Source organism: Oncorhynchus mykiss, chromosome 20 (genome assembly GCF_013265735.2).
Source record: "Oncorhynchus mykiss isolate Arlee chromosome 20, USDA_OmykA_1.1, whole genome shotgun sequence".
Lineage (NCBI taxonomy): Eukaryota > Metazoa > Chordata > Actinopteri > Salmoniformes > Salmonidae > Oncorhynchus > Oncorhynchus mykiss.
Window position 1 is genome coordinate 45,348,355 of NC_048584.1, and position 16,076 is coordinate 45,364,430.

The window sequence follows — 16,076 nt, forward strand, 5'->3', positions numbered from 1 at the left end:
ATATATGTGTACAGAGGGGCAAAAAAGTATTTAGTCAGCCACCAATTGTGCAAGTTCTCCCACTTAAAAAGAGAGAGAGGCCTGAAATTTTCATCCTAGGTACACTTCAACTATGACAGACAAAATGAGAGAAAAAAAAATCCAGAAGATCACATAGTGGATTTTTAATGAATTTATTTTCAAATTATGGTGGAAAATAAGTATTTGGTCAATAACAAAAGTTTATCTCAATACTTTGTTATATACCCTGTGTTGGCAATGACAGAGGTCAAACGTTTTCTGTAAGTCAACACACTGTTGCTGGTATTTTGGCCCATTCCTCCATGCAGATCTCCTCTAGAGCAGTGATGTTTTGGGGCTGTTGCTGGGCAACACGGACTTTCAACTCCCTCCAAAGATGTGGGATGGTCTGAGAGGGTGGTCTATGGTGATAGGTGGGATGGGCTGAGAGGGTGGTCTATGGTGATAGGTGGGATGGGCTGAGAGGGTGGTCTATGGTGATAGGTGGGATGGAATGAGAGGGTGGTCTATGGTGATAGGTGGGATGGGCTGAGAGGGTGGTCTATGGTGATAGGTGGGATGGGCTGAGAGGGTGGTCTATGGTGATAGGTGGGATGGGCTGAGAGGGTGGTCTATGGTCATAGGTGGGATGGGCTGAGAGGGTGGTCTATGGTGATAGGTGGGATGGGCTGAGAGGCTGAGTGGGTGGGATTATCTGGGTATTATTATTTTATAAGTATAATGGGTATTATTTTATAGGTATTATGGGTATTTTATGGGTATTATTTTATGGGTATTATGACTCATACTGGGGTACTCTACATGCTCAGACATGCATTTAACAGTCTTTTTAACAGTGATTCTGTCTTTCTCGTAAGGATAGTAACCTGTTAACTATATATTCTAACTGATTGTATATCTATGACCCATTAGGTGGTGATGGTCAGGTGATTGAGAAGGCATCCCACTCTGGGATGATCAACCCCAGCCATCAGTGGCAGAAGCTCAGCCACAACGGTCCTATTGGTCAGTTTGACTATCAGATCCGGGTCAGCTGTGACGAGCACTACTATGGCTTCGGATGCAACAAGTTTTGCCGACCCCGAGACGAGTTCTTCGGGCACTACACCTGCGACTACAACGGGAATAAGACCTGTCTGGAGGGCTGGTCTGGACTAGAATGTAACACACGTATGTAAACACGGACTACTTCCTGCTTCTTGTGATCCCTTCCTGGAAAGTTTTAACCTAAAAGGGTCTTCTTCTGGTTAAATGGATAAAACACATGTAAACTTGTAAAGTTTGTCTGTGTGCCTGGAGGCTATAGAATGATGATGGTATGGATTATTTCAATGTTGGAGAAAGGGGAATACAAGGCTATGAAAACACTAGGATGGATGTTCAGGTTGCTGAATAACTTCCTCCCTTTTGTACTTGCGTGTGTCAAATGTCAATAGACATTAGGTGCCGAACTGCCAACAAACGTCACTTAATACTGCCAACAGGTATTTACTGACGTTTGTGCTAATTTAGGCTTTCTTCCTGTCCCTTACCCCCACGCCACATCCTCCACCCCTCCAACACCTTCCCTTCTCCAACTCTCCCTCCTCATCTCTTTATCCCTCCACCCCTCCTTCCCTCCCTCCCTCTCCCTCCTCCTCCTCCCTCTCCCTCCTCCTCCCTCTATCACTCCACCACTCCTTCCCTCCCTCCCTCTCCCTCCTCCTCCACCCCTCCTTCCCTCCCTCCCTCTCCCTCCTCCTCCACCCCTCCTTCCCTCCCTCTCCCTCCTCCTCCCCTCCTTCCCTCCCTCTCCCTCCTCCTCCACCCCTCTTTCCATCACTCCACCACTCCTTCCCTCCCTCTCCCTCCTCCTCCACCCCTCCTTCCCTCCCTCTCTCTCCTCCTCCACCCCTCCTTCCCTCCCTCTCTCTCCTCCTCCACCCCTCCTTCCCTCCTCCTCCACCCCTCCTTCCCTCCCTCTCTCTCCTCCAGCTATCTGTCGGCAGGGCTGCAGTACAGAACATGGACACTGCAAAGAGCCAGATGACTGCAAGTAAGTGACTCTTTCCTCCCCTCCTTTCTCTCCAGGAATAACTGGAATCTGCTTCTCATTTTCAATGTCTGCCATGATATTTATGATTCATTACTTGACAAACAGCATTTTATCATGTGCTATGCAGCTTAATCCCCAGGTCTGGAGCTGTGTTCTAGCTGACTATAGGGTCTGAGGGAGTGGAGCTGTGTTCTAGCTGGCTATAAGTGGAGCTGTGTTCTAGCTGACTATAGGGTCTGAGGGAGTGGAGCTGTGTTCTAGCTGGCTATAGGGTCTGAGGGAGTGGAGCTGTGTTCTAGCTGGCTATAGGGTCTGAGGGAGTGGAGCTGTGTTCTAGCTGACTATAGGGTCTGAGGGAGTGGAGCTGTGTTCTAGCTGGCTATAGGGTCTGAGGGAGTGGAGCTGTGTTGTAGCTGGCTATAGGGTCTGAGGGAGTGGAGCTGTGTTCTAGCTGGCTACAAGTGGAGCTGTGTTCTAGCTGGCTATAAGTGGAGCTGTGTTCTAGCTGGCTATAAGTGGAGCTGTGTTCTAGCTGGCTATAAGTGGAGCTGTGTTCTAGCTGGCTATAAGTGGAGCTGTGTTCTAGCTGGCTATAAGTGGAGCTGTGTTCTAGCTGGCTATAAGTGGAGCTGTGTTCTAGCTGGCTATAAGTGGAGCTGTGTTCTAGCTGGCTATAAGTGGAGCTGTGTTCTAGCTGGCTATAAGTGGAGCTGTGTTCTAGCTGGCTATAAGTGGAGCTGTGTTCTAGCTGGCTATAAGTGGAGCTGTGTTCTAGCTGGCTATAAGTGGAGCTGTGTTCTAGCTGGCTATAGGGTCTGAGGGAGTGGAGCTGTGTTGTAGCTGGCTATAAGTGGAGCTGTGTTCTAGCTGGCTATAAGTGGAGCTGTGTTCTAGCTGGCTATAAGCGGAGCTGTGTTCTAGCTGGCTATAAGTGGAGCTGTGTTCTAGCTTTCTATAAAATGGTAATAGGGGTTATGTGTGTAGGGGTGATAGTAAGGGCTCAGGGATGGGGGGGATGATTGGGACGGATGGACGGATGGGGAAGAGGGAGGGAGGGAGGGATGGATTATTGGGACGAGTGGAGGGATGGAGGAGAGGGAGGGACGGATGGGGGTGGTCTGAATTTAACCCAACCCTAGTCCCTCTGATGGAGGGATGGAGGAGAGGGAGAGAGGGACGGATGGGGGTGGTCTGAATTTAACCCAACCCTAGTCCCTCTGTCTGTTCATGGTTCTGTCTGCGTGCCGGCCAAGGGATTGAGTGCAGTTCCACTTTTTGCCTAATAGACCATTACATTACGGAATGTAACAGAGATGGAATTCTGAGCAATTCCAAAATGAGTCTGAAGGAGCCTCGGCTTGGAGCTTGTCTGTATGAGGTTGTCTATTGGGATAAATGCCAGCCAGCCGACCAGCCAACAGCCTGATGGAGCCTTGTCTTGGAGCTTGTCTGTATGAGGTTGTCTATTGGGATAAATGCCAGCCAACCGACCAGCCAACAGCCTGATGGAGCCTTGGCTTGGAGCTTGTCTGTATGAGGTTGTCTATTGGGATCAATGCCAGCCAGCCGACCAGCCAACAGTCTGATGGAGCCTTGGCTTGGAGCTTGTCTGTATGAGGTTGTCTATTGGGATCAATGCCAGCCAGCCGATCAGCCAACCAGCAAGCTGTGTTGGAATTAGTCGCAGGTTCTGTAATAGAACAGTCCTTATTTGTCAGATGGATCATGTATGTTATTTAGTCTTGGATGTGTGTTAAAGTGGCGTGTTTGTTTAGCTAGTGGTTTCATGTTGTTGTTTATGATACAGTCTGAGGGAGAGGGGTAGTGGTTTCATGTTGTTGTTTATGATACAGCCTGAGGGAGAGGGGTAGTGGTTTCATGTTTATGATTCAGCCTGAGGGAGAGGGGTAGTGGTTTCATGTTGTTGTTTATGATACAGCCTGAGGGAGAGGGGTAGTGGTTTCATGTTGTTGTTTATGATACAGCCTGAGGGAGAGGGGTAGTGGTTTCATGTTGTTGTTTATGATACAGCCTGAGGGAGAGGGGTAGTGGTTTCATGTTGTTGATTATGATACAGCCTGAGGGAGAGGGGTTAGTTGTTTCATGTTGTTGTTTATGATACAGCCTGAGGGAGAGGGGTTAGTGGTTTCATGTTGTTGTTTATGATACAGCCTGAGGGAGAGGGGTAGTGGTTTCATGTTGTTGTTTATGATACAGCCTGAGGGAGAGGGTTAGTGGTTTCATGTTTATGATTCAGCCTGAGGGAGAGGGTTAGGGGTTTCATGTTGTTGTTTATAACTTCAGACAATGGCGTTGGCAGAGAGGGCTGCCTCGCTTCTTGTTCTTAGGAAACTTGGCAGTATTTTGTTTTTTTATGTCTCATTCCTAAGATTGTTCGTCCAGAAACATTTCTGTGTTATTGCATACAGCCAGGAAGAACTATTGGATATCAGAGCGGCCTTAACTCACCAGCAGTACGACCAGGAATACGACTTTCCCGAAGCAGATCCTTTGTCACCCCGGGGCAATTGAAGTGATTCCAGCAGCCGACCCAAAACAATGGCGGCGAAGGAGAGGTACTTGGAGTGGTCTTCTAGTCCGATTTAGGAGGTGTGCACACCACCCACCGCTTCCGAGTATATTACTTGTTAATGTTCAGTCTCTGGATAACATAGTTGACGAGCTCAGGGATCTCTTTCCAGAGAGACTTTAGGGATTGTAACCTACTCTGCTTCACGGAAACATGCATCTCTCGAGATATACTCTCCGAATCCATCCAGCCAGCTGGATTCTCAGGTCATCGCGCAGACAGGAATAAGTATCTCTCCGTGAAGAATTTGAGAAAAAGAATGCCGAAGTTCTATGAATATATCGACTGTAGTACTCACACTACCAAAATACTTTTTATAGGCAACTTCCGGGATGCCTATAAAGGCCCTCCCCCGCCCTCCTTTCGGCAAATCTGACCATGACTCCATTTTGCTTCTCCCTTCCTATAGGCAGAAACTAAAACAGGAAGTACCCGTGCAAAAGGACTGTTCCAACGCTGGTCTGACCAATCGGAATCCACACTTCAAGATAGTTTTGATCACTCGGACTGGGACATGTTCTCAGAGAATAATATCGACCTATACGCTGACTCGGTGACTGAGTTTATCAGGAAGTGTTTAGGAGATGTTGTACCCACTGTGAATATTAAAACCTACCCTAACTAGAAACCGTGGATGGATAGCGGCATTCGTCCAAAACTGAAAGGGCGAACCACCGCATTTAACCATGGCAAGGTGACTGGGAATATGGCTGAATATAAACAGTGTAGTTATTCCCTCCGTAAGGCAATCAAACAGGCAAAACATCAGTACAGAGACAAAGTGGAGTCGCAATTCAACGGCTCAGACACGAGACGTATGTGTCAGGGTCTACAGATGATCACAGACGACAAAAGGAAAACCAGCCACGTCGCGGGCACCGACGTCTTGCTTTCAAACAAACTAAACACCTTCTTTGCCCGCTTTGAGGAATAACAGTGCCACCGACGCGGCCCCCTACCAAAGACTGTGGGCTCTCCTTCTCCATGGCCGATGTGAGTAAGACATTTAAGCATCCCTAGCCGCTTCCTCAGAGCATGCGCAGACCAGCTGGCTGGTGTGTTTACGGACATATTCAATCTCTCCCTATCCCAGTCTGCTGTCCCCACATGCTTCAAGATGGACACCATTCTTCCTGTACCCAAGAAGCAAAGGTAACTGAACTAAATGACTATCGCCCCGTAGCACTCACTTCTGTCATCATGAAGTGCTTTGAGAGACTAGTCAAGAATCATACCACCTCCACCTTACCTGTCACCACCTATACCCACCTCAAGTTGTTTACCGCCCCAATATGTCCACAGACAATGCAATCATGATCACACTGCCATATCCCATGTGGACAAGAGGAATACATATGTAAGAATGCTGTTGATTGACTATAGCTCAACATTCAACACCATAGTACCCTCCAAGTTCATCATTTAGCTCGAGGCCCCGGGACTGAACCCTGCCCTGTGCGACTGGGTGCTGTACTTCCTGATGGGCCGCCCCCAGATGGTGAAGGTATGAAACACCTCCACTTCGCTGATCCTCAACACTGTGGCCCCACAAGGGTGCGTACTCAGCCCCCTCCTGTACTCCCTGTTCATTAATGCGTGAACGTGGCCAAGCACGCCTCCAACTCAATCATCAAGTTTGCAGATGACACAACAGTAGTAGACTTGATTATGAACAATGACAAGCCTACAGGGAGGAGCTAAGGGCTCTGGGAGTGTGGTGTCAGGAAAATAACCTCTCACTCAACATCAACAAAACAAAGATGATCGTGGACTTCAGGAAACAGCCGAGGGAGCACCCCCCCATCCACATCGATGGGACCGCAGTGGAGAAGGTGGAAAGCTTCAAGTTCCTCGGCGTACATGTTACTGACAAACTGAAATGGTTAACTCACACAGACAGTGTGGTGAAGAAGGCGCAACAGCTTCTCAACCTCAGGAGGCTGAAGAGATTTGGCTTGTCACCTATAACCCTCACACACTTTTACAGATGCACCATCAAGAGCATCCTGTCGGGCTGTATCACCGCTTGGTACGGCAACTGCTCCGCCCGCAACCCCAGGGCTCTCCAGAAGGTGGTGCAGTCTGCCCAACGCATCACTGGGGGCAAACTACCTGCCCTCCAGGACACCTGCAGCACCTGATGTCACAGGAATTCCAAAAACATCATCAAGGACATTATCCACCCGAGCCACTGCCTGTTCACCCCGCTATCATCCAGAAGGCGAGGTCAGTACTGGTGCATCAAAGCTGGGACCGAGAGACTGATAGAAGCTGTTTACCTCAAGACCATCAGACTGTTAAATAGCCCCCACTAGCCAGCTACCACCTGGTTTCTCAACCCTGCACTTTAGAGGCTGCTGCCCTATATAGATAGACTTGAAATCACTGTCCACTTTAATAAATGGACCACTCACTAATAGTGTTTACGTATCTTGCATTACTCATCTCATATGTATATACTGTATTATATTCTACTGTTTCTTAGTCTATACCGCTCTGACATTACTCATCCCATATGTACATACTGTATTATATTCTACTGTTTCTTAGTCTATACCGCTCTGACATTACTCATCCCATATGTACATACTGTATTATATTCTACTGTATCTTAGTCTATACCGCTCTGCTTGTCCATATATTTATATATTCTTAATTGTATTCCTTTACTTAGATTTGTGTGTATTGGGTGTATAAAGTGAAATTGTTAGATATTACTTGTTAGATATTACTCCATTGTCGGAGCTAGAAACACAAGCATTTTGCTACACCTGCAATAACATCTGCTAAAGACGTGTATGTGACCAATAACATCTGGTTTGATGAGGCAAGGAGAAGGGTTAGAGCCAAGCTGAGATGGTTATCAGAAGGGCGTTGTGTACCTCAGTCCCACTTAGCCATTAGAGATGACAGGATGCCTCTCAAATGGAACCCCATTCCCTATATAGTGCACTACTTTAGTCTAGGACCTATTGGGATCTGGCTAAAGTAGTGCACTATGTAGAGAACAGTGTGCCCTTTGGGATGCACACCAAAACATGCAGAGGAAAACTAGTGACGTCAGAGCGTGAGGAAAAACAAGGCGACTAAATAGAAGATCAAACGTGATCTTCCCAGGAACGCTTGACTTTTACATGTGGCCAAAACAGAACAGTAAACCAAACTAAGCCAGTCTGAGACCCAGAGACACACACAAAGCTGTGAGATACAGGAGAAGCACATCTCAACTTTATGTGCCATATGTAAAAAAAAAAACAGGATCTTAGTCAGCCGAGCTTTTGCATGAAAAACCGAAAGTTCAGACAATGTACAAAAGCCTCCAGCTGATGGAGAAGGTATGGCTGCTGTTGGATGGAGAAGGTATGGCTGCTGTTGGATGGAGAAGGTATGGCTGCTGTTGGATGGAGAAGGTATGGCTGCTGTTGGATGGAGAAGGTATGGCTGCTGTTGGATGCTGGAGTTATATATAAGTCAACTCCGGGGGGCTGAGATTCCCTGCACCACAGAAGCACGCTAGTGTGCATGTCATTTTACCATTACGGAGTCCCAAATTGCACCCTATTTCCCTATGAGCCCTGCTCAGAAGTCGTGCACTGTTTAGGGAATTAGGGTGTCATTTGGAACACGGCCTTGGTGTGGCTTTCCCTTGTAACAGCTCCAGGCCCAACTGTCTTGGCCTTTGTTGTTGTGCCTAGCTAGGTGTGGCTATATTTATGCACATGTACACTCCCCATCATTGCTTTTAAAGCAGAGGATTGGTGTAAACATTGCCTTGGGGGGGGTTTCCACCATGGTTTAATCTGCCTTCCTTCACCTTGACTCATTCCACATGTTGTGGTAACAGCCTGAATTCAAAACTGGTTCAATATATTTTTTTCTCACCCATGTACACACAATACCCCATAACGACAAAGTGAAAATATGTTTTTAGACATTTTTGTAAATGTATTGAAAATAAAATACAGAAATATCTCATTTACATAAGTATTCACACCCCTGAGTCAATACATGTTAGAATCACCATTGGCAGTGAATACAGCTGTCTTTCTGGCTCAGTCTAATGGCTTTGAACACCTGGATCTGCCCATTTTTATTCTTTATTAATTCCTCATGCTCTGTCAAGGTGGTTGTTGATCATAGCTAGATAGCCATTTTCAAGTCTCGCCATAGATTTATCGAGCTGATTTAAGTCCAAACTGTAACTCGGCCACTCAGGAACATTCAATATTGTATTGGTAAGCAACGCCAGTGTATATTTGGCCGTGTTTTAGGTTATTGTCCTGCTGAAAGGTGAATTTGTCTCTGTGTCTGCTGGAAAGCAGACTGACTCGACATTTCAGCCATTTCATTTTTTTATTTTCAATTTTTTTCCTAAAAACCTAATTCCACTTTGAGATTATGGGGTATTGTTTGTAGGCCAGTGACACATCTCAATTTAATCCATTTTAAATTGAAGCTGTAACAACAACAAAATGTAGAAAAAGTCAAAGGGTGTAAATGCTTTCTGAAGGCCCTGTAGAAAGTGTACCAAATTGGAGCTTGGACAGAGGAAACCCGGACCAGCTTAGTTTTTACAAGTGATTCTAGACCGTTTAGAATTTGGTCTGCTGACACTTACTATGCAACCACCAGCTGACCACGGCTGAATTCTGACATGTTTAGCTCATCTGGGTTTGTTGCAGTTATCTAGCACATGAACTGCAGTAGACAGACACTTTAGCTCAATCAAACCATTTTGTTTTTGCAAGAAAACTGTTATGAGATCAGTCAGCCCTTGAATGACAGCTAGCATGCTAATGTTAGCTAGCAAGAGGTTTTTGCTATTCATATTGGTACATTATTGAAAGATAACCTAGCGAGCTAGAGCTATATGCCATGGCAAACAAGGTAGGAATTAAGATAGCTTGTTATGCTAGCAAAGACTTGTCTAACTGACATTGGCAAGAGTATGGCGTAATGTTAGTTACAGCGTGGTGAGGGTGAAATATATATGTATATATATGTCTGGCCGGCCAGACAGCCCACCAGGGCCGGCCAGACAGCCCACCAGGGCCTGCCCACCAGGGCCATCCAGCCCACCACGGCCAGTCCAAACCAAGGCTTTAGAGTGGAGACGGGTGCAGACCTCTAACAGAGGTCTATGTTGTGACCTCACCAGGTTGTTTAGATGGACTCTGCCAGCCAGATAACTAGCCTAGGCAAACTGCAGCAAGCGCTCTTATTTACTCAAAGAGCTACTTTCCCACCATAGGGAAATGCATGACTGCCGCACACAGCAGGCAGGAACACAGACACAAACATAGTGTCTAGTGCTTTCCAGCTGAATGGCTGTAGGCAGGTGCTTTCCTTTGCTGGCTACAAGCCCTGCTGTCAGGCAGGCCAGCAACATCTGTTGGGAACCCCTGGGGTTGAAATCATGCTGTGGCCTTCTTTACATTTCACAATTCTCATTGAATCATCCTCAATGTTGTTTCCCTTCAATTTTGTTTGCCAAATGTTGTGATATTGAGGAGTGACACTTTCATCAACGTTATCTGATCTATTGATGTGCCCTGCTCTATGGATGAATGATACTGTACAGTGAAAACAATGTAAGCTACAGCCAAAACCAGACTCATCATTTAGGTTAGGCTAAAGACCAGACTTGGTATCATCTGGCATTGGACATGGACTCTTTCAGAAGCACAGTCCTGTCCCTCTGCAGTTTGGAGAGAGGATGTTCTTCAACAGAAATGGGCAGCGAGCAGAGCAGAGGCCAGTGTTAAATTTGATTGTTAAACTGCTGAGAAATGACGGGGACAGTACTGAAAGTGTAACTGAGTCCAAATCAAAAATATTAGCCAAGTGTAGTAGTTTGGCTGGAAGGACTGAGGGCCGTGTGTAGTAGTTTGGTTGGAAGGACTGAGGGCCGTGTGTAGTAGTTTGGCTGGAAGGACTGAGGGCCGTGTGTAGTAGTTTGGCTGGAAGGACTGAGAGCCGTGTGTAGTAGTTTGGCTGGAAGGACTGAGGGCCGTGTGTAGTAGTTTGGCTGGAAGGACTGAGGGCCGTGTGTAGTAGTTTGGCTGGAAGGACTGAGGGCCGTGTGTAGTAGTTTGGCTGGAAGGACTGAGGGCCGTGTGTAGTAGTTTGGCTGGAAGGACTGAGGGCCTTGTTAACAGTTTGGCTGGAAGGACTGAGGGCCGTGTGTAGTAGTTTGGCTGGAAGGACTGAGGGCCGTGTGTAGTAGTTTGGCTGGAAGGACTGAGGGCCTTGTTAACAGTTTGGCTGGAAGGACTGAGGGCCGTGTGTAGTAGTTTGGCTGGAAGGACTGAGGGCCTTGTTAACAGTTTGGCTGGAAGGACTGAGGGCCGTGTGTAGTAGTTTGGCTGGAAGGACTGAGGGCCGTGTGTAGTAGTTTGGCTGGAAGGACTGAGGGCCGTGTGTAGTAGTTTGGCTGGAAGGACTGAGGGCCGTGTGTAGTAGTTTGGCTGGAAGGACTGAGGGCCGTGTGTAGTAGTTTGGCTGGAAGGACTGAGGGCCGTGTGTAGTAGTTTGGCTGGAAGGACTGAGGGCCGTGTGTAGTAGTTTGGCTGGAAGGACTGAGGGCCGTGTGTAGTAGTTTGGCTGGAAGGACTGAGGGCCGTGTGTAGTAGTTTGGCTGGAAGGACTGAGGGCCGTGTGTAGTAGTTTGGCTGGAAGGACTGAGGGCCTTGTGTAGTAGTTTGGCTGGAAGGACTGAGGGCCTTGTCAACAGTTTGGCTGGAAGGACTGAGGGCCGTGTGTAGTAGTTTGGCTGGAAGGACTGAGGGCCTTGTGTAGTAGTTTGGCTGGAAGGACTGAGGGCCGTGTGTAGTAGTTTGGCTGGAAGGACTGAGGGCCTTGTTAACAGTTTGGCTGGAAGGACTGAGGGCCTTGTTAACAGAAGGGCTGTGGTCCCACTGTGGATCCTCTTTTTGTTGTCCTAGAGTAGATACATGATGTGAATAGCTTCTTTAATCACAGAGAGAGGTTGACTTAACCACCATCTATATTTTTACAGTCTGTTTCTCTCTCCGCTAATCACATCTCCCGATTCGCTCGTCCCTCGTGGGTTGTGTGTGTTAGTGATGCTCGGGTCAGATGTTTGTTCACCCGCCCGCAATTACCAATAACCATCCACAACCGCCTTCCTGTGATAGTGACAATCTGTTGCCCGCATCCGACCCGAGCCTGTTAGTATGTTCTGTACTGTTCTGGCCCTCCCTTCTATAACATTAGAACAAATCTTCATAGTATTGGGTTTATTATAGATCCCCATTAGTTCCTGACAAGGCAGCAGCTACTCTTCCTGGGGTTTATTATGGATCCCTATTAGTTCCTGCCGAGGCAACAGCTACTCTTCCTGGGGTTTATTATGGATCCCCATTAGTTCCTGCCAAGGCAGCAGCTACTCTTCCTGGGGTTTATTACGGATCCCCATTAGTTCCTACCAAGGCAGCAGCTACTCTTCATGGGGTTTATTATGGATCCCCATTAGTTCCTGCCAAGGCAGCAGCTACTCTTCCTGGGGTTTATTATGGATCCCCATTAGTTCCTGCCAAGGCAGCAGCTACTCTTCCTGGGGTTTATTACGGATCCCCATTAGTTCCTACCAAGGCAGCAGCTACTCTTCCTGGGGTTTATTATGGATCCCCATTAGTTCCTGCCAAGGCAGCAGCTACTCTTCCTGGTGTTTATTATGGATCCCCATTAGTTCCTGCCAAGGCAGCAGCTACTCTTCCTGGGGTTTATTATGGATCCCCATTAGTTCCTGCCAAGGCAGCAGCTACTCTTCCTGGGGTTTATTATGGATCCCCATTAGTTCCTGCCAAGGCAGCAGCTACTCTTCCTGGGGTTTATTACGGATCCCCATTAGTTCCTACCAAGGCAGCAGCTACTCTTCCTGGGGTTTATTATGGATCCCCATTAGTTCCTGCCAAGGCAGCAGCTACTCTTCATGGGGTTTATTATGGATCCCCATTAGTTCCTGCCAAGGCAGCAGCTACTCTTCCTGGGGTTTATTATTTATTATTTATTATAGTAATGTATTGGAGATTACAGCTACTGCCATTATGAACAGTAATGTATTGGAGATTACAGCTACTGCCATTATGAACAGTGATGTATTGGAGATTACAGCTACTGCCATTATGAACAGTGATGTATTGGAGATTACAGCTACTGCCATTACGAACAGTGATGTATTGGAGATTACAGCTACTGCCATTATGAACAGTGATGTATTGGAGATTACAGCTACTGCCATTATGAACAGTGATGTATTGGAGATTACAGCTACTGCCATTATGAACAGTGATGTATTGGAGATTACAGCTACTGCCATTATGAACAGTGATGTATTGGAGATTACAGCTACTGCCATTACGAACAGTGATGTATTGGAGATTACAGCTACTGCCATTATGAACAGTGATGTATTGGAGATTACAGCTACTGCCATTATGAACAGTGATGTATTGGAGATTACAGCTACTGCCATTATGAACAGTGATGTATTGGAGATTACAGCTACTGCCATTATGAACAGTGATGTATTGGAGATTACAGCTACTGCCATTATGAACAGTGATGTATTGGAGATTACAGCTACTGCCATTATGAACAGTGATGTATTGGAGATTACAGCTACTGCCATTATGAACAGTGATGTATTGGAGATTACAGCTACTGCCATTACGAACAGTGATGTATTGGAGAATACAGCTACTGCCATTATGAACAGTGATGTATTGGAGATTACAGCTACTGCCATTATGAACAGTGATGTATTGGAGATTACAGCTACTGCCATTATGAACAGTGATGTATTGGAGATTACAGCTACTGCCATTACGAACAGTGATGTATTGGAGATTACAGCTACTGCCATTATGAACAGTGATGTATTGGAGATTACAGCTACTGCCATTACGAACAGTGATGTATTGGAGATTACAGCTACTGCCATTATGAACAGTGATGTATTGGAGATTACAGCTACTGCCATTATGAACAGTGATGTATTGGAGATTACAGCTACTGCCATTATGAACAGTGATTTGTATTTGTTATGGATCCCAGCAGCTACTCTTCCTGGGGTCCGGCAAAATTAAGGCAGTTATACAATTTTAAATACAACAGACTTCACAACAGATTAACTGTGTGCCCTCATGCCACTACTGTATTGCCACTACTGTATTACCACATATCTACAATACAAAATCCGTGTGTGTGTAGTGCGTATGTTATCATATGTGCGTATTTTTGTGTCTGTGCCTATGTTTGTTGTTACTGATGAAAATCAAGGCACTTTGCCCCTTTTTTGGTTCATTGTGTGCTGTCTATATATCATTTATGTCTGGTATTCATCTATGACCGGGCTCTCCAACCCTCTTCCTGGAGAACTGCCCTCCTGTGAGTTTTCTCTCCAGTTTATCAACCAGGTAATTATTAGAATCAGGTGTGTTAGATTAGGGTTGGAGTGAAAACCTCCAGGAGGGTATCTCTCCAGGAACATGGTTGGAGTTAAAACCTACAGGAGGGTTTCTCTCCAGGAACAGGGTTGGAGTTAAAACCTCCAGGAGGGTACTCTCCAGGGACAGGGTTGGAGTTAAAACCTCCAGGAGGGTATCTCTCCAGGAACAGGGTTGACGAGCCCTGCTCTATGATGTACTATGTATTGCTAAGAACAATGACATCGGCGTAGTGTACAGGATGAGCAGGCAGAGTGATGGTCCTACCACAGAAGGGTAGTCTTACTACTGCCAAACCATGTCTGTGTCGTGAGGACAGACGGAGAGACAGTCTGTCCACATAATGCTAATTTTAGCCTTGCTAACGGTCCCCTTGGGAACCAGCTGTAATTTTGGTTTTGTGTTGGTTCACACTAAATACTTCTGTGTGTTTCCCACGCATTGTTGAAAATGCTCTGACACAAACATCATTGCTAAATGTGTGTGTGTAGAGTGCCTTGGGAAAGTATTCAGACCCCTTGACTTTTTTCACATTTTGTTACATTACAGCCTTATTCTCAAACAAATTCTCATCAATTTACACACAAAACCCAATGATGACAAAGCAAAAACAGGTTTTTAATTTATTAAAAATAAAACAGAAAAATCTCATTTACAAACCATTAGAAATAATGAAGACACCATTACTATGAAATAACACTTATGGAATCATGTAGTAATCAAAAAAAGTGTTAAACAAATCTAAATATATTTTGTATTTGAGATTCTTCAAAGTAGCCACCCTTTGCCTTGATGACAGCATGGCACATTCTTGGCATTCTATCAACCAGCTTCATGAGTCTGGGCCACTCAATGATATCCTGAAGCCACTTGCCAGCTCGGGAATTTGATCTCGCAACCTTTCGGTTACAAGTCCAACGCTCTAACCACTAGGATAACTGCTGCCCTGTGTGCTTAGGGTCATTGTCCTGTTGGACGGTGAACCGCAGACTGAGGTCCTGAGAACTCTGGGGCAGGTTTTCATCAAGGATCTCTCTGTACTTTGCTCTGTTCATTTTTGCCTCGATCCTGACTAGTCTCCCAGTCCCTGCCACTAAAAAACATCCCCACAGCATGATGCTGCCACCACCATGCTTCACCGTAGGTTTGGTGCCAGGTTTCATCCAGACGTGACACTTGGCATTCAGGCCAAAGAGTTGAATCTTGGTTTCATCAGACCAGAGATTCTAAGATTTGAAGATATTGGGGGCTTAGCCCAAAGCCTGTAGGCTTTCCTTCCCCTGGGGGAAAATAAATAAATAATTTGGTGCATTTTGAGATGAACATTGAGAGATCAGAACATTGAGAGATCAGAACATTGAGAGATCAGAACGTTGAGAGATCAGAACGTTGAGAGATTAGAACGTTGAGAGATTAGAACGTTGAGAGATTAGAACGTTGAGAGATTAGAACGTTGAGAGATTAGAACGTTGAGAGATTAGAACGTTGAGAGATTAGAACGTTGAGAGATTAGAACGTTGAGAGATTAGAACGTTGAGAGATCAGAGCGTTGAGAGATCAGAACGTTGAGAGATTAGAACGTTGAGAGATTAGAACGTTGAGAGATTAGAACGTTGAGAGATTAGAACGTTGAGAGATCAGAACGTTGAGAGATTAGAACGTTGAGAGATCTATCTATCTGGACTCTAGAGCACATACTGTACATCTACAGTGTATTGCCAAAAACCTACATACAACTCAACAGGCGCCGACCTGTCTGAGACAAACTGATTAAAGAACCCCACAGTACCGAAGCGCTCTTTCGTGTGCACTTTGACCCTCGTTTTCTCCTTCACTCCCTCGCGCTTTCTCTTTTTATGCCCCACACACGTTATTAAATCATTTAATTCCAAACTGCTCTCATGTGTAAAACGAACTTGGTTTTATTTTAGATTGGCCAAGTCCTGCCTCTCCCGTCTAC

General features: G+C 46.0%; 1 protein-coding gene across 3 annotated transcripts in view; it reads left to right on the forward strand.

Moving 5' to 3' along the window:
• Positions 1-16,076, forward strand: part of LOC110515455 (protein jagged-1b) — a 119,113-nt gene that overhangs the window by 23,454 nt on the left and 79,583 nt on the right. For all 3 annotated transcript variants that reach the window (XM_036956440.1, XM_036956438.1, XM_036956439.1), the window contains exons 4-5: positions 934-1,191; positions 1,996-2,056. In XM_036956440.1, coding sequence (XP_036812335.1) covers positions 934-1,191; positions 1,996-2,056 — 319 coding nt within the window. The remainder of the gene's footprint in view (positions 1-933; positions 1,192-1,995; positions 2,057-16,076) is intronic.